This window comes from Pleurodeles waltl, chromosome 10 (genome assembly GCF_031143425.1).
Source record: "Pleurodeles waltl isolate 20211129_DDA chromosome 10, aPleWal1.hap1.20221129, whole genome shotgun sequence".
Lineage (NCBI taxonomy): Eukaryota > Metazoa > Chordata > Amphibia > Caudata > Salamandridae > Pleurodeles > Pleurodeles waltl.
Window position 1 is genome coordinate 202,465,178 of NC_090449.1, and position 23,503 is coordinate 202,488,680.

General features: G+C 46.1%; 1 protein-coding gene across 2 annotated transcripts in view; it reads right to left on the reverse strand.

Moving 5' to 3' along the window:
- Nucleotides 1-23,503, reverse strand: part of SNX29 (sorting nexin 29) — a 1,353,458-nt gene that overhangs the window by 542,888 nt on the left and 787,067 nt on the right. For both annotated transcript variants that reach the window (XM_069210178.1, XM_069210180.1), the window contains one exon: nucleotides 12,846-12,927. In XM_069210178.1, the coding sequence (XP_069066279.1) occupies nucleotides 12,846-12,927 (82 nt within the window). The remainder of the gene's footprint in view (nucleotides 1-12,845; nucleotides 12,928-23,503) is intronic.

Consider the following 23,503-nt stretch of genomic DNA (forward strand, 5'->3'; position numbering starts at 1 on the left):
CTATACAGACTAGCACAAAATCTTCTACAAAAAGGTTGAAAAAGGCCTGTCAAAAAAGACAGAGGGTAGCTTGATTCTGGATCTGCGCTAACCATCTTGGAAGAAAAAAAAATGGATGTGCATGCTCCTAGGTGGTGCCTTTATAGGCAACCGTGACATCACAAACGGCTCCAACAGCGCCAACAATGCCATGTGGATCTGAACGGCGTCACCCGACGGCAGGCGCAAGGGTGTTGCTCAGCAAAAGTTCTGGATTCCAAGTTGATGCCGTGGAATTCTAAGGTAGGGAATCTGCAGCTAAAAGACTCTATCAGATAAATAGTTTGTGAATTGCATTTTACAGTATGTAAGTAGTACTACTGTAGCACTACTTTACATACTACACAATGCGGTTTGTGAGCAGGACCCTCAGTGTCAAGCAAGATTGTGTTACAACAGGAATTTGCCTTATTGGCATAACGCCCCTCTGGGGGATAGTGATGTGATCCTGCATTTGATCAAACCAAATCCCATTAGTGGCAAGGGAAATCTAGCACATCATTCCTCTGCCCCTATGCAAAGAGTAGTCTTCCCCCATGATGGTAGCTCCTCGCCAGCTCCCCATATGCAGAAAGAGAGGAATACATGAAGAGTAGAAACAGATGGTTTCCTCACCTCAACCAGAAAAGGACAGTGGCAGGTGGTGAGGAAGTTAGAAGGACTGGGAGAGTCACAGGAGCCCACTGTACACCTCGCTGTCCATGGGTGCCACAAAGTGGTAAGGAACAGCTGCATTGGAAAAAAAGTACTTGCCCCACTGGGACATAATTTCATGAGACACTTCAAATAGAGAATGCATTTTAAACAATGGTTTTCATGAAGGTCTTGGGCACACATGCCACATCCATATTTTTTGTAAGGTATTAGGCTGTAATCAGATGCCGGGGTGAAGGGAATAATCTGTGACACTAAGGATCTGATTTAGAGTTTGGTGGATGGGTTACTCCAATACCATTATGTCCTATGGGATTTATTTTTCGGCGGACTGGATATCCGGCAACACTGTGACAGAGTAATCCATCCCCGAAACTCTAAATCAGGCCCTAAGTCTCACATGTGGAAGGGAGAACCATGGATGCCCAGGAAGGGCAGGACACCAACAGTAAGCAAGTGCAGAATGGCATGAGTTTGGAAGACCCTAGAGAAATATGACCCTTTGTATTCTATGGTCAGGAGGGATTGTTAGGCAACCACTTAAGCACATTGAAATGTGATTGTTACAGGCTGCAATCATTTGTTTTGCATGGGGAATGCTTTTCATATTGTATTTAGGCCAACAGGCCTATGTTGTTCATGGTGAAAGGTACTGTAAAAAAGGCCAAATGTTTTTCTTTTTAACCCCTTCACTGCCAGGCCTTTTCCCCCCTTAGGTGCCAGGCCTTGTTTGGGCTATTTGGGGCAATTTGCGCATAGGCCCTCATAACTTTTTGTCCACATAAGCTACCCACAACAATTTTCTGTCCTTTTTTTTCAACATCCTAGGGATTCCAGAGGTACCCAGAGCTTGTGGGTTCCCCTGGAGGAGACCAAGAAATTAGCCAAAATACAGAAAACATTTTTTTTTTTTTTTTAAATGGGAAAAAAGGGCTGCAGAAGAAGGCTTGTGGTTTTTCCCCTGGAAATAGCATCATCAGAGGGTTTGCGGTGCTAAAATCACCATCTTCCCAGCTTTCAGGAACAGGCAGACTTGAATCAGAAAACCCACTTTTTTTCAACACAATTTTGGCATTTTACTGGGACATACCCCATTTTTACTATTTTTATGTGCTTTCAGCCTCCTTCCAGTTAGTGACAGAAATGGGTGTGAAACCAATGCTGGATCCCAGGCAGCTAAACATTTCTGAAAAGTAGACAAAATTCTTAATTCAGCAAGGGGTCATTTGTGTAGATTCTACACAGTTTTCCTAGAGAAAATAACAGAAAAAAATTAAAAATATATTGAAACTGAGGTGAAAAAACAGCCATTTCTATCCACGTTTTCCTCTGTAACTTTTCCTGCGATATCAGATTTTTAAAAGCAATAAACTGTTATATCTGCTGGACTCTTCTGGTTGCGGGGATATATAGTGCTTTGTAGGTTCACCAAGAACCCTAGGTACCCAGAGCCAATAAATGAGCTGCACATTACAATGAGTTTTCATTGTATACTGGGGATACAACAATTTATTTGGTAAAATATAAAGAGTCAAAAATAGGTATCAAGTAAACCTTTGTATTTCCAAAATGGGCACATGATAAGGTGTTGAGAAGCAGTGGTTAGTTGCACATCTCTGAATTACGGGGTCCCCATGCTAGCATGTGAATTACAGGGCATTTCTTAAATAGACGTCTTTTGAATACACTGTCTTGCATTTGGAAGGAAAAAATGTAGGAAAAGACAAAGGACAATAACACTTGCTCTGCTATTCTGTGTTCCCCCAAGTCTCCCAATAAAAATGGTACCTCACTTATGTGGATAGGCCTAATGCCCGCAGCAGGAAATGCAACATGGAAGCATCACATTTTTACATAGAAGTACAAGTTACTTACCTTCGGTAACAAAATATCTGCTAGAGACATATTCTAGTTGCAGATTCCTTACCTTAGAATTTCCCCCAGGCGTCAGACTGGATCCGGAGATTTTTCTTCAAGCAATACCCTTGCGTATCAGTAGCTGGCGTTGGTCGAATCTGCGGGCGTCATTGGCATCGTAGTCGCCGTGATGACATTGGGTGTAGTATATAGACGGCGCCTTTGCGCAGTGATGTCAGTTTCTTTTAACGACTTTCCACGCCAAAGTGCAGAACCGCCAAGAACACTGAGATTGGTGCGCCAGAGCTAAGGATCTGAAAGGGGAATCCCTGTCCCTAGAAATCAGTTTGCAAGCAAGGAGGATGGGTGGGCGGTACGGCATCTGCAACTAGAATATGTCTCTACCAGATATCACGTTACGAAGGTAAGTAACTTGGGGCCATATGTACGAACACTTTTTCCCATAGACACAGGATGGGTAAAAACCTTTGCTACATCTGGCCCTTGTACATCTGATAGAGACTTCTAGTTGCAGATTCTTTACCTTAGAATAGATACCCAAGCAATGCTATCCTCGGAGGTGGGCTGTGAACCAAGATCATACTAGGAAGTCCTGCAGGACCGAACTACCAAGGTAGCCATCCCGACGGACCTGACTGTCCAGGCAGTAGTGTTTGGCAAACATGTGCAGGGACTCCCACGTAGCTGCCTGGAAGATATCCCAGACAGGAACTCCTTGTGTTAACACAGTGGAAGCAGCAGTAGATCTGGTGGAATGAGCACGCAAGCCATCAGGGGGTTGCACCTTGGCCAAAGCGTAGCACAGTTTGATGCAAAGAAGCACCCATTGAGAAATGGTATGCTTTTGCACCGCCTTCACTTTTTTCGCACCCACATCCCGACAAACAGTTGATCGTCCACCCGGAAATCTTTATTACGATTAAAATAGAACGCCAACACTTTTTTTGGGTCCAGACGGTGGAGTCTCTCCTCCTCAGGAGAAGGATGTGGGGGTGCATAGAAAGTAGGCAGGGTGATGGACTGGCCTACATGAAAAGGCATAACCACCTTTGAAAGGAAGGAAGCCTTAGTGCGCAACACCACTTTGTCAGGGTGAACAGACAAGTATGGAGGTTTAGACAAAAGGGCTTGAAGCTCACTCACCATGCGAGCAGAGGAGATGGCAACAAGAAAGACAGTTTTGAAGGTGAGTAGCCGTAAGTGACAATTGTGCATCGGCTCAAAGGGAGTACACAATAAATAAGTATGGACAAGATTGAGGTCCCACTGAGGCATGATAAATGGAGTAGGAGGAAATAAATAGGTGAGGCCTTTTAGGAATCTACTCACAATAGGAGATTTAAAAAGTGGGGGCTGATCAGGTAACCTAAGGAAGGCTGAAATGGCAGATAAATACCCTTTAAGGGTGTCCAAAGCAGTGCCCTGCTGGGCCAAAGAAAGAATAAACAAAAGAACCTCGGATAGAGGGGCAGAGAGGGGATCAACAGATTTGTTGGTGCACCATGCCACAAATTTATTCCAATGACAGGCGTATAGAGTTTTGGTGGATGGACGCCTGGCTGCCAAGATAACATTGCAGACTTCGGGCGGAAGATCAAGAGTCGTCAACTGGCACCACTCAATCTCCATGCATGAAGGCGGAGGTTGGACAGGTTCGGGTGAAGGACTGTCCCATGTTGCTGCGACAGAAGATCCGCCCGAAGAGGCAGTCTGAGTGGAGGATCGATGGACAAGCTCAATACCTCTGGATACCAGAATCTCCGTGCCCAGTCCGGAGCCACCAAGATGACTTGGGGCCGGTCGTTCCTGATCTTCCAGAGAACTCTGGGCAGAAGTGGTATAGGCGGAAAGGAGGCTGGAGTTCCACTTGAGACGAAAAGCGTCTCCGAGCAAGTGCCGTCTTGGAAACTCCAACGCGCAAAACAGCTGACATTGTGCGGTCTCTGCGGAGGCGAACAGATTTAACCAAGGCTCTCACCCACTGCAGAAAGAGACCTTGTTCCATCTCCGGATGGGGACACTATTCGTGATCGGCTGAGTTTGTCCGCTCTAGCGTTGAGAGAACCCGCCAGATGTTAAACCACCAGGGTAATGCCCTTATTTTCCAGCCATGTCCAGAGGTGTAGTGCTTCCTGACAAAGGGTCCAGGACCCTACTTGTTGCAGTACCACATGGCGGTAGTATTGTCCGTGAACACCTCCACTACTTTCTCTTTGAGAGAGGGAAGAAATGCTTTCAACGCAAGCCTGATCGCCCGGAGCTCCAGAAGATTGATATGGAGCCCAGACTCCGCCAAAGACAAGAGGCCAAAGATCTCCGCCTCTCCCAAGTGGCCGCCCCAACTGATAAGTGACGCATCTGTCACTATAGATAAATCTGGTAGGGGAAGGGAGAGGGACCTGCCGCGGGCCCAATGTGGATTCGAAAGCCACCACTGCAAGTCTTTCGCAGTTCCCTCCAAGATCTGGACCATGTCGGAGAGATTCCCCTGATGTTGTGCCAACTGGAACTTCAAGTCCCACTGCAGAGCCCGCCATGCCATCTGTCATGTGTTACTAACAGAATGCATGAGGCCATGAGGTCCAGCACCCTCAGAGTCATTCTCACTGAAACCCAAGACAGACGCCAAAAGATTGGAATCTTAGCCTGAATGTCTTGGACTTGCTTTTCGGGAGGATAATCCCGAAACTGCACTATGTCCAGAACAGCTCCGATGAAGTGGAGCATCTGAGAGGGCGTAAGGTGTGACTTCAGCACATTTATAGTGAACCCCAGCATGTGCAGGAGGTTCGTCGTAGTCTGAAGGTGGGAGACGACTTTCTGGGCCAAGTCCGCCTTCAAAAGCCAGTCGTCGAGGTAGGGGAAGACTGACACCCCTAGCCTGCGCAGATGAGCCAAAGGGGAGCACGGTAAACTGAAAGTGCTCGTGACCTACCACGAATCGTAGGTAATCGTAGATAGCGTCTGTGGGCAGGCAGGATAGGGATGTGGAAATAAGCATCCTGCAAGGTCAACGCTGCCATCCAGTCTCCTGGGTCCAAGGCAGACAGAACCTGAGCTAGGGTGAGCATTTTGAATTTCTCCTTCTTGAGGAAGTAGTCCAGGTCCCGAAGGTCTAGGATGGGACGTAATTCCTTGTCCTTTTTTGGCACCAGAAAGTAGCAGGAATAACAACCATGACCTACTTCGGGCAAAGGGTCCTTTTCTATAGCTCCTTTGGCCAAGAGAGCTGCGACTTCCTGGTGGAGAAGTGCCAAATGATCCTCTGGCAGGTGACTGAAGGATGGAGGCATGGCTGGTGGAGCAGATTCAAAAGTGAGGGAGTAGCCCTTTCAAACGATTTGCAAAACCCACTTGTCCGTAGTGATGGATTCCCAGTGGGGCAGGTGATGGCGAATCCTGCAGCCAACTGGATGGAATTGGGGGAACGGACTAGGAGGGTTTGGAGGCTGCAGCGGGGGCAGAGATGGACTGGGCGGACCTCTAGTTCCCTGTCCCACGGCCACGTGGGATTCTGCATGCCCGGCCACGCAGTGGCTGGACAGCATGGGTGGCATGGTGGCTGCGTGGAGGACTGCAGGTGGCGAGGGGCAGAGGTAAGACCAAGGGACCGAGCCATAGCCCGGGAATCCTTGAATCTCTCCAAGGCAGAGTCCGGTTTGTCTCCAAAGAGACGGGAGCCATCAAAGGGCATGTCCATGAGGGACTGTTGGACATCCCCAGAAAAAATAGAAGTACGCAACCAGGCGTGGTATCTCAAGGCCACCGTCGTAGCAACAGATCTGCCCAGAGAGTCAGTCGTGTCCAGCCCACAATGGATTGTGAACTTTGCTGCATCTCTTTGCGGCAGGACTTGCGCGACCGTATCCCACAAAGAGTGGGTATAGTGGCCCAAAAGGCATGCAGTGTTCACAAAACGCAGTGCGAGACTGGAGGAAAAAAATAACTTCTTACCAAACTGTTCCAGCCTTTTTGATTCCCTGCGGAAGGGAATGCGCCTGAAGAAGAGGAAGCCTGTATGACAAGACTCTCAGGTGTGGGGTGTTAGGGCATGAATTTAGGGTTGTTCGGAGTGGGCCGATGGCGTCATGCAATAGTCCTATTCACAGGAGCCCCTGTGTTGGGTTTGGACCAAGTACCCAAAAGGACATCGGTGAAGGTTTCAATGAATGGCAAAAGGGGTTCTGATGTTGAAGCACCAGGCTGACGCACCCCCGTCAGGAGATTGTATCTGACCTCTACAGTAGGAAGCTCAAGTCGGAGAGCGATGGGACCTCTTCGAGTTCTTCTTCTTATCTGCACCCGAAAATTTAGAAGAAGGCAAGTGGTGATGGCTCCGCGAATGGTCTTGTGACCTTCCTCTCAGTCGAGACCGGGACTTACGCGGAGTTGAGTGCCGGGCCGCCATGAGCTTGAGGGACCGCTGCCTCAAAGCCTTCCGGTGCATGGCCCAGCACTTGGAGCACGACTTTGGGTCATGGTTGTGACAAACCTTATGCGGATCCGTCACAGACATCGTGCAGTGACTGTCCTCGCACGGCTTGAAACCGGTCTTCGGGGACATCCTCGATGCACCAAACATCTCATGAAAACTTGAAAAAACAGTTGAAGTTGGTCAAAAAGAGACCAGGGTAGCTCTTCTCCGGATCAGCGCCCGGCGCGGAAAGAAAAGAACTGACGTCACTGCGTGACGGAGGCTTCTATATACTACACCCAACATCATCACAGCGACTACGATGCCAAAGACGCCTGCGGACTCGACCCACGCCACCTACTGATGCACAAGGGTATTGCTAGATGAAAAATCTCCGGATCCAGTCTAACGCCTGGGGAAATTCTAAGGTAAGGAATCAGCAACTAGAAGTCTCTATCAGATATCTGACATGTTTTTTAGGAAGTGCCTAGCTGTAGATTTTGGCCTATAGCTCAACCGACACCTAGGAAAACCTATCAAACCTGTGCATTTTTCAAAACTAGACACCGAGAGGAATTTAGAATGGGGTGACTTGTAGGCAGGTTCTGTTACCCAGAATCCTTTGAAACCTCAAAATTTGGTAAAAAAACTATTTTTTCCTCACAGTTCGGTGAAAGAAAGTTCTGGAATCTGAGAGGAGCCACAAATTTCCTTCCACCCGGCATTCCCCAAAGTCTCCCTATAAAAATGGTACCTTGCTTGTGAGGATAGGCCTAGTGCCCGCGACCGGAAATGCCCCAAAACACAACATGGACACATTATATTTTCCCAAAGAAAACTGACCTGTTTTTTGCAAAGTGCCTAGCTGTGGATTTAGGCCTCTAGCTCAGCCGGCACCTAGGCAAACCTACCAAACCTGGACATTTCTGAAAATTAGACACCTAGGGGAACCCAGGATGGGGTAACTTGTGGAGCTCTCACCAGGTTCCGTTACCCAAAATCATTAGCAAACATCAAAATTTGGCAAAAATAAAAACACTTTTTCCTCATGTTTCGGTGCTGCAAAGTTCTGGAATCTGAGGAAGGCCACAAACTTCCTTCTACCCAGCATTGCACCACATCTCCCGATAAAAATGGTACCTCATTTGAGTGGGTAGGCCTATTGCCCGTAACAGGAAATGCCCCAAAACACTACGTGGACACATATCAAAATTATCAAATACAAAACTACTTGTTTTTGCAGGGGGGCACCTTCGTTTTTGGTCCTGGGATCCAGCAGCCATCTAGGGAAACGTACCAAAACCAGACATTTCTGAAAACTAGACACTTGAGGGAGTCCAGGGAAGTGTGACTTGCGTGGATCCCCCAGTTTTTTCTTACCCCGAATCCTCAGCAAACTTCAAATTTAGCTGAAATTTTTTTAATTTTTACCTCATTCTGTGTGGGATCACCGCACAGGCACACATTTCCTACCACCCAACGTTCCCCTAAGGCTAAACCAGGTCGAAATTGAGGGGGAACCAAAGCAGGTCCAAAAGGGCAGTTTGAAAAAAAATGTTTTTAGGCTGACAAGTGGGCAGAATTTTTATCGGTATAGATGCGACAATGCTGGGTGGTTGGAATTTTGTGGATTCCTGCAGATTCCAGAAGGTTCCCTCACAAAAATATACGGAAAATGTGTGATTTCAAGCACAGCTGGAGGTTTGAAGGGCATTGTGGGTAGGAAAATGGTACGGGGTGCATGTGAAGCACACCACCCTGGACTCACCCAGATGTTTAGTTTTCAGATGTGTCTAGGTCTCGCAGATTTTTCTACATGGCAGCGTCCCAAAGTTCAAAAAGTGCAGCCCTCACCATTCCAAGTGGGACGATTTTGAGAGTTAGACAAGCTCTAATGGCCCAATTGTAAAACTAAAACCCAAAATAATCAAATGTCCTCTTGCTTGCTGTTCGGATAAGATCTTTTAGTGTGTGTGGTGGGGGGAGAGCTGAAAGACTGTTACCCCCTTCAGTTGGGTTGTGGACATAACCATGCCCATACAGGTGGGTAGCCACCACCCCATTATTTTTTTTTAATTCCCTTCATCTAGTAGGCTTTCTGCCCCCCTGGGGAGTGGATCGGGGGTAATTGCCCCATTTGCCCACCAGTGGGCAGAACAACTTTGTCCCCATTTATTTGGGGTGGGGGTATGGCCATACCCCCACCCTCTTATTTGAAAAAAAATATTCCCTGGTCTCGTCTAGACTTTCTGCCCCCACTTGGGGGCAGATGGGCCTTACAAAAATAGGCCGATCTGCCCCAAGGGGAGCAGAAATGGCCAACAGTAATGTGCCCCATGGGGATCGACCCTTGCCCAAGGGGCTGCCCCCCAAACAAAACATGCATGCACACATCAATCCCTGGCGCCTAGGTGGTTTCTGTCCCCCCTGGGGCAGATCGGCCTTATAGAAATAGGCCTACCTGCCCTCAAGGGAGGCTGAAATGGCCTAAAATAAATTGCCCCCCCTGGAGAGCGGCCCTTGCCAAAGGGGCCGCTCCCATTATACATAAAAACGAAATAAACAACCAAAATAAACCCATCCCTGGTGTCTAGTGGGCATTTCTGTAGCCCGATCGATTCATAATCTGGCTGCAGAAATGCTCTAAGAGACATCAAAGGAAAGGAAAAGGCCTTTACTTTCCTTTGATGCCTCTGCCTGCCCCAGCCCCGATCGGAAGAGGAATGCAAAGCATTTCTCTTCCGATCTTTGCATTTCTCTTCCGATCCGTGCAGAAAGGTGAGCTTCCAGCACGACAAGGTGGCCTCTGATGAGGTCAGTGTGTGATTGCGCCCTCATGTCATCAGACGTCACTGGGGGGCCGGAGGGCCGGGGGTGCAAGGGGAAGCGATTCCCCTTCCATCCCTGCCCATGGGAGGGGGGTGCGAGGTCCTTGGGAGGGCGCTAGCACTTTCCCTGAGGGCCGGTACCAGGACGAGGTACTCTCGTCCTCGGCACATGGCAACTATGACCGAGTGTGAGACCACCTTGTCCTGGGCACCCGATATTAAAGGCTGTATGCCCTTTATATTTATATGTGGCAAAGTCAGGAGGCATTACTTTTGAATAGGGAAGCAGCGTATGAACCAAATAGCATAGGCTAGATTTAGGGGGCTGATTACCTTTCATCACATTTCTTTAGGCTTTGTGATTTGCACCCTGGGTATTAAGCTAATTGCCTTTAGGAAGTATTCCAATTTGTAATTAAACGTTAAAGCTTGCATATATATATACTTTTGTATGTAGAATTTAGTTTTGTGTGCATTAAAGTAAAGCACTAACACTGATTATTTTTATCGTGTGCGCGGCTGAGTTCTGGGTGTGTAGCACACAACACTTCTCGGAATCAGTCTTAGATTGCTGTGCCTCATTATCTAGAGTCAAGTGCTAAATGGAGTACTAGGGGCCACAAGTACAAGGATCCGGTTTTGTGACTCGCAAACTGCAAGTTTTAGAGACTCGCAATTTGCAAGTCGCAAAACCGGATGTACAACAGTGTACTTTACACTGTTTGCGATTCCCAATGGGGTCGCAAATGACCTACCACATGAATATTCATGAGGTAGGTTGCAATTTGCGACCCCATTGGGAATGGCCGCCTTCACAGGGATGGTGGCCTGCTGGAGACAGCAGACCACTATGTCTGTGACTGCTTTTAAATAAAGCAGATGTTTTTTAAATGCAGCCGTTTTCCTTCAAGGAAAACGAGATGCATTTCAAAAACAAAAATGAAAAGTTTTCTTTTCATTTTTTCAGAGCAGGCAGAGGTCCGTGGGACCACTGCCTGCTCTGAAAAAATATTTTCGCTGCTATTCACAATGGGGATTCGCATTTGCGAATGGGTTAGCACCAGTTCGAAACTGGTGCTAACTGCGATTGTTTTGCGACTGCATTCGCGGTCACAAAACAATCATACATACCATTTGGATTCGGAATTAGGAAGGGACGCCCTTGACACGCCGCTTCCTAATATAGAATCGCAAAACCCAAACTGTGATTCAGTAACAAGATACTGAATCGCAGTTTGGGCTTTGTACATCCCAAAAAGCATTTTTCAAGTCGCAAACAGGCCGATTCTGCTATTCGGCCCCTATGCGACTTGAAAAATGCTTCGTACATCTGGCCCTTGGTTCCCAGTATGAGAGTCCATGGAATGGAGGTCGCAGAACACTACAGATTCAAGAACTTCATTGAAACAATAAGGGCTCAGTAACATTGTGCATCCGTTGATTTGCAAAGATCAGTTCCAGAGGCGAGAGTACTAACACTAGTACTGCTCTCCTGAAATCTGATGGAGGAATAAAAAGTTTAACTTTTCTCAGTAAATGAAGTTAAAAAGAAGCTCTTTCTGACAGTTTGGCAATGTGTTCCTTCAAGTCAAGATTTTTTTCATTTATAAAGCAAAGAATTTAGACCTGTGGAACTAGCGAGCCAGAGCTCTCCATGGGGGCCATGAGCCATTCTCGAACTATGGGGGTAAGGGAGACACTGCATTTGAGTAGTTTTAAGAAAAGCGATGCGTTTGATTAATTAACTTAGCATGCAGTATTTACAATTTAGCTATCCTGGTCACATTTGGATACCATTTTGCTTCATTCGAGCATAAATTAAAGGATATGTTTTTGTCCTGCAACAAAGAACCATGATTTAAAAGCCAGTTTGATGGGGAGATATAATTGAGCCTTGTAGATTGCTGTATTTTAATTTAAGTGCTGCTGATTTGTTGGAGTCCAATTTAACAAATGATCAGAATCGGTTAGAACCATTCCATACATACCCATTCTGGATGAAAGAATGTCTAACACAAGGTTATGACTGATAGTGCCACCAAGAGATCGAGTATAATCTGGGGATCATCCAGACATCTAAGTGTTGTATCTTTTATTCTAAGGGTAGCTTTCTCCTTACTTTTGGGTTGAAATCAGGATTTACATGTCTTTCATAGATTATGCTTGGACATGTGAGTCACAAGCTGCTGAGCAAAGCTTTCTCAATTATCTTGCTTTGGAGTTAAGCATTCACCTGCTGTGTAACAGATCTTCAACCTACTCTTAAAAACAACAGGAAAATAAACAAAAACTCACGTGACTAAATCAAGGTCTACACTAAATAGAATAAATAATATGATCGCTTCATTATTTCCGTATTGTAGGTGGCAGATGGCATAAACTATACTGTGGCAGAAAATATCGAAGTCGCTCCGGACTGTTGACCAGTGGGGCCAGGATTTGTTTTGATGTGGCAATTACACCGACGGAGAGTGCAAGCCAACTTTTTGCACAGAATGACCAGTGCAAAAATAACATTTTGTTGAAAGTGGCTGGGAAGAATGTTAATCCAAGACAGACAAAGCAAGACAAGGCACCAGTGCAAAATTATCCAACTAGCACAAAAATGTGCGTCGCTGTTGCATTTTATACAGCCCCAAAGAAAATGAAATGTCAAATTCCCTGAAGATGTAATTCTAGGGTAGTCAAGCATTTTTTTTTACATTTACTGAATTCAATCTGGAAACAATTTGTCAGTGTTGTGCAGGATTTAGGGAAACTAATACTGGCAGATAGTGTAACATAAAATGTTATTTTAACTGCAAATTGTCCAGGATGCATATGTTATTAGGAACAATTTGCATTATAACAACAATTTGCATTTAAAATAAAATGCTGTGAAAAAATATACATTAATTAAATACATTAAGTACATCAATCCAGTACAATAAAATAAATGTAATCACATAGACTGCCATGATTGGGGAGCTTTAAAGTGCATGACCTCAAAAACTTTGTCAATGACAACTTCTACAAAGAAAACCTTTCCCTACCTGATAGACATGGAATGCGTTGGTAGCTTTACCTCTGAGAAAAACAGAGGGAATCCAAACATTAATAAGTGCACGATGTGATCTAGAAAAACAAAAAATTGAATATTATAAGACCAACTAATAAATAAGGGAAGTATTAAATAAATTGTCAGTATTATTATGAAAAAATATGTTTTGAAAATCAGCAGTGACAGAAGAACAAGTTTATTACCTTCGTTAATGCATTATCTGGAAGAGAGTCTATCTAGCTGCAGATTCCTTACCTCTGATTTTCCCAGGCATCAGGCTGGATACAGAAACTTTTGCTGAGCAATACCACTTGTGCGCTCCATCGGTTGGCTCCATTGGCTCCGCATGGCGTCGTTAGTGCCGGAAGTGATGCCGCGGACACCCATATAGGCACTCCCCAGGCTTGCGGATGTCAGTTACTTTAATCACAACTTTTCACGCCAGAAGCACAGAGCCATGATAAGAACTGGTGCATATGTGTGCCCAAACTGGGGCCCTGAAAAAGGGCTCACCCTAACTCTAGTAAACTATTCTGTAGAGCGGGAGGCATGGGTGGGTGTACGTAACCTGCAGCTAGAGTCTCTACCAGATTATGTGTTACTGGAGGTAAGTAACTTATTCTTCTGATAGAAACATCTAGCTGCAGATTCCTTACCTTTGATTAGATACCCAAGCATGTCCTCCTGGCCGTGGGCTGCAGACAAATGTTTTTAGACTAGAAAGTCCTGCAGGACCGAACAGATTAAATGCTCGTCCCTGAGAACCTGACTATCCAGGCAGTAATGTCTGGCAAACATCTGCATAGACGTCCACAGTGCTGCCTGGCAGATGTCCAAATCTGGGACTCCAAGTGATAATGCAGTGGTCACAGCTTTTCCCCTGGTGGAATGGGCCTGCAAGCCCTTGTGAGGCTGCTTCTTAGGCAGGGCGTAGCAGATCTTAATACAGAGAACAATCAAGCGCAAAATGGTCCGCTTCTGTACTAACTGACCCATCTTCGCTCCCACATACCCCACAAAGAGTTGGTCATCCACTCAGAACTCTTTTGTGCAGACAAGGCAGAACGACAATGCTCTTTTTGGGTCCAGCTGGTGGAGTCGCTCCTTTTCCTAAGAGAAATGTGGAGGAGAAAAGAGGGTCGGGAAAGTGACGGTTTGACCCAGATGAAATGGGGTCATCACCTTAGGAAGGAAAGAGGAACGGGTGTGTAGCACTACCTTTTCTGGAAATATCATGAGATACGGCTGCTTAGATAATAAGGCCTGTATCTCACTCACCCTCCTGGCAGATGTTACTGCAACTAAGAAGGCTGTCTTGATGGTAAGCAGCCAGAAGGGACAATTGTGCAGTGGCCCAAAGGGAGCACACATACGGTAAGCGAAAACCAGGTTAAGATCCCACTGAAGCATGCTAAAGGGCGTATGGGGAAACAGATTTACAAGACCTTTAAGAAGCCTATTTACAATAGGGGACTTGAATAGCCAAAAAAAAGTCAGACAGAGCAGAGAGATAGCCCTTCAGAGTGCCCAGAGAGGAACCCTGTTGGGCAAGAGAAAGAGAGAGATGGAGAATATCAGATAGAGAGGCAGATAGAGGATCTATAGAATTCTTTGTACAATATCCTACAAATCTTTGCCAAAGGCAGGCGTCTACTGTTTTTGTGGAGGAACACCTAGCTGCCAAGCTAAAGTTACCGACTTCGGGAGGAAGGTCGAAAGCTGTCAACTGTCACCACTCAATCTCCACGCACGAAGGCACAGAATTTACTGGTTTGGGTGGAGAACCCTCGCCTGCTGCTGCAACAGAAGATTCTCCTGAAGGAGCAACCTGATCGGAGGATCAATGCTCATTTTTAGAAACTCAGGATACCAGACTCTCCATTCTCAGTCTGGAGCCACAAGGATTACTTGGGCCTGGTTGTTCTTGATCTTCTTGAGAACTCTGGGCAGGAGTGGTAAGCTCCACATGTGATGAAAAGCGTGGTTGAGGAATTGCCCACTTGGAAACTCCAACACCCAATACTGCTGTACGTTCTCTTCAGAGGCGAATAGATCTAACCAAGGCTCTTCCATAGCTGAAAGAGGCCTTGCACCACCTCTGAATGGAGACGCCATTCGTGATCCACTAGCCATCGAAGGCTGAGAACCTGCCAGGTGTTGAACCACCAGCGTTACGCCCTGCTGCTCCAGCCATGTTCAGAGATGCAGGGACTCTTGACAAAGGGTCCATGACCCCATTCTGCCCTGCTTGTTGTAGTATCCCTTGGTGGTAGTGTTGTCTGTGAACACCTGTACTAGCTTCCCCTTAATCAAGGTTAGAAATGCCATCAACGCTAATCGGATCGCCCTGAGCTCCAACATGTTATGTGGAGTCTGAATTTTGCAGGAGACCAGGGTCCTCTGATCTCCACCTCTCCCAGATGACTGCCTCATCCCAGTAGTGACACATCTGCCACTACTGTAAGGTCTGGTTGGGTAAGGGAGAGGAGTCTGCCTCTCACCCAATCGTGGTTCGAAGTCCACAACTGCAAGTCTCTTGCAGTTCCCTCTGAGATCTGGACGTGGTCGGAGAGAATTCCCTGATGCTGCGCCCACTGGAACTTCAGATTCCACTGCAGAGCCCACATATGCCATCTGGCATGTTTTACCAGCAGGATGCAGAATGCAGGAGGCCATGAGGCCCAGGAGCCTCAGAGTCAGACTCACCAAAACCCAGGAGAGAGGCTGAAACATCGGCATCATAGCCTGAATATCCTGGACTCGCTGCTTGGGAGGATAAGCCCGAAACTGCACTGTGTCCACAACAGCTCTTATGGAAGAGAGCATCTGAGAGGGAGTCAGATGTGACTTTGGCATGTTTATAGTGAACTCCAGCAAAAGCAGAAGGTTCGCTGTAGTCTGGAGGTGGGAGACAACAGCCTGGGGCGAGGCCGCCTTCAACAGCCAGTCGTTGAGTTAGGGGAAGGCTGAAACCCCTGACCTGCGCAGATGAGCTGCAACCACTGCCATCACCTTCGTGAACACTGAGGGGCGCTGCTAAGGCCAAATGGCAGCATGTTGAACTGAAAGTGTTTGTGGCCTACCTTGAAACATAAGTAACACCTGTGGGCCGGCAGGATGTGGATATGAAAATACCCATCCTGCAAGTCCAGCACTACCAACCAGTCTTCTAGGTAGTAGAGGGCAGACAAGACCTGAACCAACGCAAGCATCTTGAACTTCTCCTCCTTGAGGAAGGAATTTACGGTCAATAGGTCCAGAATAAGGCAAAGACCCTTGTTCTTTTTGGGTATCAGAAAGTACCGGGAATTACAACCACTGCGTTCTTCTGAACCCTTTCTATGGCTCTCTTGGCCAGGAGAGCTGTAACTTCCTCTCAGAGTAGTAACAGATGATCCTCCGCCAGCCATTTGAATGTTGGCGGAATGGGGGTAGGAAAGGATTGGAAAGGCAGGGTATGGCCCTTCATGATGATCTGCAGTCACCATGCATGTGATGCTACAAACTTCCAGTGGAGGAGATGATGGTGAGTTCTCCTTCCAATTGAGCCAGCATAGTCCTGCAGATCCAAACTAGGAGGGCTTTGAGGCTGCAGCTCTCGGGCTGTGTGGCATACGACTTCTGGCCTGGACACCCTCTAGGTCTGAAGGAACCGTGCCCATGTCCTCGCATACCCTGGGTCGGTGGCGTGGGACCGTGGCTGGCATAGGGCTGGCATGGTACCACTCCCCTTCTGTAGCCACAAAAAGGGCGAACGGCAGACGATGGTTGAGGAGTCGCAGAGAAGCCCAAGGACTTGGCCATAGCCCTAGATTCCTTAAAGCGCTCCACCGCCTAATCTGCCTTATCGCCAAACAAGCAAGTGCCATTTAAGAGCATGTCCATCAGGTTTGGACATCCCCTCAAAAAACAGATGTCCTCCGCCAGGCATGGCTCCTTAAAGCCACTGTCAAAGCAACCGCTCCGCCAATTGAGTCAATCATAACTAAGCCACACTGAATGGTGAACTTAGCTGCATCTCTCCCACCTTTTACTGCCTGGGAGAGTATGACCTGGGCCTTCTCCAGGACCTGAGGCAGCACTTGCGCAACCGTTTCCCAAATGGTATCTGAGAAATGGCCCAAAAAGCATGAGGTGTTCAATGACCTCAGTGCCAGGCTGGTGGAAGAAAACAACTTCTTCACAAGATGGTCCAGCCTCTGTCCGGGGAGCGGAAGGAAATGCGCCATGGGATGTGGAGGCTTGGACTACCAAGCTCTCAGGGGTGGGGTGTTGGCTGATGAAACTAGGGTCGCCCGGTGCAGGGCGATGGCATCAGAAGATCGTCCTATTTACAGAAGCCCCTGTACTGGGCTTTGGCCAAGTTCCAGCAGGAGGGTCTGTACGTACTTTGTTGAAGGGCAGAAGGGGTTCGGATGTAGAAGCCCCAGGCTGAAGCACTTCTGTCAAGATGTTTGTCTTGACAGTCACTGAAGGCCGTTTCAGAACCTCTGTTGCCCTATGCACCACCATTGCATAGGAAGCTCCCTCCTCCGTAACCACAGTTGGGGGAGAGAGCAACCCAGTATCTGGAGAGGTGTCTAGCCAACTGACCTCTCCTAGCTCCTCATACAAGATCTGTCCAACTGGTGCTCTAAGGGGTCCAGTGACCACTCCCACTCTTCTCCAATGCCTGGCTGTGAAAAATAAGGCTTAGGCAATGGTCTGGCACCTGTTTTTGTTCCGGCTCTGGAACATCAGTAATGAGAATGTGGCTGACGGCGCTGGGTGCATCATCATCGGGAACGGCGCCGTAGAAGGTCACCTGGATACGACCGGCGCCAGTCCGGATCCGTGAGACTCCCGGAGCTGAGGCCAAAGCTGCTGCCGTGGAACCAGTCGGGGCCTCCTTCAAACCTGCAAGACCAGAAGGCGCACCACAGGGGTCGGCTTGCTCAAATAGGCGGTGCATGGTCTTGTAAAACTACTTGATCTCAGTGGGTGTGGAACTGGCCCCCGGAAATGGAGAGAGGCGTGGAGTCAAACTGGGGAATGGCTCCGCAGAGCCATGCTGGCAACACCTATATTCCCCACTCGTCTTGTCGGCCGACGTATGAGATGAAGTCGAAGTCCTCTTAGACTTCTTCTTATGCTCTTTCCCGAGTGCCCTGAGGACCTCAAATGGGAAGACCAGGACCTGGGGTTCCGGGAGCAGTCCCGCAACTTCCTTCTTGACCATACCAAGACCTCCTCGGAGTCCCACGTGCCGGTGCTGCCGACTGCCGGGCCGCAAGGAGCTTTAGGGACTACTTCCTCAAAGCCTTCAGCGCCACGGCCCAGCAGTCCGAGCACAACTTGGAGTCGTGGTTGCGCTTGAGACACCAGAAGTAAATGAGATGGGGGTCCATAACAGACATAGGCAATACTAAGTTTGAACCCGCCTTTCTCAATGACATCCTCGACACACACAAAGAAAACCTCGACAAAATGTTTTAAAAAAAAGGCCTGTCAAAAAGTGACAGGGGTAGCTCTTTCCAGATCTGAGCTAACTGGCATGGAAAGAAAAGAACTGATGCCAGTGAACCTGGGTGGCACCTGCATAGGTGACCACAATGTCATTTCCGGAGCCAATGACACCACAAGGAGCTGACTGGAGCCACCTGAAGGTGCGCACAAGGGGTATTGGTCAGCAAAAGTTTCCGGATCCAGCCTGGGAAAATCAAAGGTAAGGAATTTGCTGCTAAAAGTCTCTATCAGATTTTCAAATTAACGACTAGTCTACATTACTGTTAGTTTAAATGTTCTTATTACTATGTCATACATGTAGTATCTGAACGCTGAAAGTGTGGCAACGAGAATATTCCTAGTGGAAGAACCCACTGCTTATCTCTAGAACCCACTGCCTATCTCTAAAGATAGCTGAGCAGCAGCAAGTATCATTTTTAGATTCAGATGCTCTTTAAATATAAAAAGCTGGGAATCCCCGTGTAAAAATGTAGCACATAACATATTATGGGTCCGATTTAGAGTTTGGCAGATGGGTTGCTCTGTCACAAACATGACAGATATCCTGTCCACCTTATTATAAGTGCAGTATATGTAGAGGTTACCGTTTTCAGTTACTATTTGTTGTGAATTACGATGGAGTAATTTCTGTCTTTTCCAGTTTTATGAAAAATTGAAAAAATGAGTGGTTATCATTGTTTGCACTTTTATATGGTATTAAAAAGTTATGGAGACAGTGCTTTTCTGCTGCCTACTGGGAATGCTTCTTTTATTACTCTTTACTTTCTGCATGCACCAACAGTGCATCATGGATTAAAACCACGTTTGTGCTGAAGTTTTCATGCCTGAGATCTCCGATGTTCTGTTTACATCATACTTACAGCGAGTGTTGAGCATTCAGTTACAAGACCTGCATACTCAAATCAGAGAGGAGAATAATGTGCTTTTTCCCTTTAATTTGATAGCAATCTGAAATGTACATTCATGTTGTATTTCCGCTATGTACAAATAGCGCCTCACAGCCTTCTGAGAGGCATGAAACTTCATGGAATGTGCAGGTCACGTGTTCCCTTGTGGTGCTGTATATTGTCACAAGGCCAGTTCTGGAGTCTGCTGCCTGAGGCTGCCAGGCTTCTTTTTTTCCAAAAATGAAAAATCATCATAAAAATAAATTTCCTTATAGAACTGCAATGGTGGGTTGCCTCAGATAAGAGCAGCATGCAATGTACCTTTTAAAGGAGGATATGATTGTCCCATCAGAAGTACAGCAACTAAATTTTACAACAGCCTAATCTGAAGTCTCAAAGCAGACCCAAGTTCTGCTGAAATTGGGCAAGCAGGTTAAAAAAAACTTGTAAATTGAGGATTCAAACTTCGAGCTACAATCAAGCTTGTTGCTAAATCTGCAGAGTGAAAAAGTCCATTTCACATTAATAGAAAATTTTAATTAATGAGAGAAATTATTGCATGCAAATTGACATTCCTAAGTGTTAAAACTATGCTGTATATCTTGTATTACAAACTGTATTTTAATTGTTTTTTTATTTGTAAATTCAAAATAAAATATTTGGTTAAAGTATTATCTATTTGTATTTTCAGTGTTTTTTTCACCATTAAATGTCTAAATTGCAAACTTCACATATGTAAAACAAAAAAATCCGTCACTCTGTGAAAACCATGTCAGATGATTGGAGTTTTGGTAGGGTTTTCTCAGTAACAATTTAAATTGATTTCCGGAAAGCTTAATTACAGGGAGTGCAGAATTATTAGGCAAGTTGTATTTTTGAGGATTAATTTTATTATTGAACAACAACCATGTTCTCAATGAACCCAAAAAACTCATTAATATCAAAACTGAATATTTTAGGAAGTAGTTTTTAGTTTGTTTTTAGTTTTAGCTATGTTAGGGGGATATCTGTGTGTGCAGGTGACTATCACTGTGCGTAATTATTAGGCAACTTAACAAAAAAAATATATACCCATTTCAATTATTTTTCATTACCAGTGAAACCAATATAACATCTCAACATTCACAAATATACATTTCTGACATTCAAAAACAAAACAAAAACAAATCAGTGACCAATATAGCCACCTTTCTTTGCAAGGACACTCAAAAGCCTGCCATCCATGGATTATGTCAGTGTTTTGATCTGTTCACCATCAACATTGCGTGCAGCAGCAACCACAGCCTCCCAGACACTGTTCAGAGAGGTGTACTGTTTTCCCTCCTTGTAAATCTCACATTTGATGATGGACCACAGGTTCTCAATGGGGTTCAGATCAGGTGAACAAGGAGGCCATGTCATTAGATTTCCTTCTTTTATACCCTTTCTTGCCAGCCACGCTGTGGAGTACTTGGACGCGTGTGATGGAGCATTGTCCTGCATGAAAATCATGTTTTTCTTGAAGGATGCAGACTTCTTCCTGTACCACTGCTTGAAGAAGGTGTCTTCCAGGAACTGGCAGTAGGACTGGGAGTTGAGCTTGACTCCATCCTCAACCCGAAAAGGCCCCACAAGCTCATCTTTGATGATACCAGCCCAAACCAGTACTCCACCTCCACCTTGCTGGCGTCTGAGTCGGACTGGAGCTCTCTGCCCTTTACCAATCCAGCCACGGGCCCATCCATCTGGCCCATCAAGACTCACTCTCATTTCATCAGTCCATAAAACCTTAGAAAAATCAGTCTTGAGATATTTCTTGGCCCAGTCTTGACGTTTCAGCTTGTGTGTCTTGTTCAGTGGTGGTCGTCTTTCAGCCTTTCTTACCTTGGCCATGTCTCTGAGTATTGCACACCTTGTGCTTTTGGGCACTCCAGTGATGTTGCAGCGCTGAAATATGGCCAAACTGGTGGCAAGTGGCATCGTGGCAGCTGCACGCTTGACTTTTCTCAGTTCATGGGCAGTTATTTTGCGCCTTGGTTTTTCCACACGCTTCTTGCGACCCTGTTGACTATTTTGAATGAAACGCTTGATTGTTCGATGATCACGCTTCAGAAGCTTTGCAATTTTAAGAGTGCTGCATACCTCTGCAAGATATCTCACTATTTTTGACTTTTCTGAGCCTGTCAAGTCCTTCTTTTGACCCATTTTGCCAAAGGAAAGGAAGTTGCCTAATAATTATGCACACCTGATATAGGGTGTTGATGTCATTAGACCACACCCCTTCTCATTACAGAGATGCACATCACCTAATATGCTTAATTGGTAGTAGGCTTTCGAGCCTATACAGCTTGGAGTAAGACAACATGCATAAAGAGGATGATGTGGTCAAAATACTCATTTGCCTAATAATTCTGCACTCCCTGCATATGCCATGACTCTTGTAATAAATCTAGCACACTTTTTTGTAACAAAAAAAAGGTGACCTATACAACACTCTCTTACAACTGCATTGACAAGCGAATGTCAGATGGATGGTAATATCTGCAGCACCAGCTCACTGATGGATTGATCTAGCTGCGAAGCACATAACATCAGTGCTTTGCAAGCCACTCAAAAAATGAACTAATTTGCCCCTCTGGGCACGTCTTTCTTTAAGACCCTCTTGCATTCCATAAAGTCTGGATCTCCTCGCGACCCTCTTCCTCCGTCAAACACTAGTACACTGCATTCTGACCTAATACTACTACTGACAGCTGTCCTCAACTCCTCCTTACAAGAGGGACGCAATTCCTCAGGCATGGAAGCACGCTATGCTTCTGCCCCTCTTAAAAAGCCATATTTGGATTCCTCAAGTTGGTCTAACTTCAGACCACATTCGATGCTTCCCTTCTTCACCAAAATCTTGGAGCAACTTGTTAATGTGCAACTTACCGCCTTGGTGGACTCTCAAAAAAAATTTCATCCCTCACAGTCGGGCCTTAGAGTGGGACATAGTACTGAATCCGCCCTTCTGGGAGTCACTAAACATCTAAGACGACTTCTGAATAATGGCGGATTGCCTGGGCTGATCTTACTCAATCTTAGCGTAGCCTTTAATACTGTTTCACATATCATTCTATTAGAAAAACTGGCGAACCTGGGTCTCCATGGGACAGTTCTATCCTGGATGATCTGGTCAAATCTTCTTTTCTCTGTCACCTGCTCAGGGCCACAATTCCGATGCCCTGAATTCTTGTCAGGGTAAAATCTAAAAGTAGATGAATACTACCTCATTAGTGTTTAATGTCGATAAGACAGAAGTTGGGTGATGGGTAAGAACCCACGGCTATGGGGTCCCCAGCAATGGCCCAAGACCTTAGGCAATCTCCCGGAACTGGTCTCCAAAGTAAAGAACTTAGATTTTTGGCTAGATGTCAGTCTGTTGATAAAATCTCAAATCACAAAGGTAGTGTCCACCTGCTTAGCTGTCCTGAAATGATGGAAAAAATCATCTGGATGCTTCCTTTCTCAGTTCAAAGTACAGTCATCCAAGCCTTGCTTTAATCAAGACTGGATTACGGAAACATCCTCTACTTAGGGGCAGGTAAGGCCTCTTTTAGACACCTACAAGTCTTGCAGAACTCTGCTACCAGGCTTCTATATTGTCTTCCCAAACATGTCTGTGTGTCATGTCTCCTTTGCAAATTTCACTAGCTTACAGTGGACAAACGCATACAGTTGAAAGCCTTATACTATATGCATAAAGCTAGATTGAGTACAGGTCCACTCTACCTATCGGAATTGGTGGTACCATACCAGCCAGCTCACTTCCTTCGATCGAGCAACCAGTACCTCTGTTTGGTTCCCAGAGTTAAAATGGCTCACATGGGCAGAACTTCTCATACTTGGGCCCTAAACTGTGGAACACCATACCTGAGTCCCTGATATGCTGCCCCTCACTGACCACCTTTCGTAAAAAGTCTGGTAGTCGGATCACTTTTCTCTGCCTTCCTGTTGAATCGCTGAGAAACTCTTTTTTGGATAGTTATGCGCTATACAAGATCTTACAATGATAGATAGATAGATAGATAGATAGATAGATAGATAGATAGATAGATAGATAGATAGATAGATAGATAGATAGATAGAGCAGAAGGGAGTATCTGGGCTCGTGTAGTCCTTTGTCCCACTGAAGATTTTTAACTTTGAAAAAAGAGATTTAGAACTTGGCGGATGGGTAAATCAGTCACAACGGTGATGAATATCCAGTCCGCCAAAATATAAATCCCATAGGCTGAAA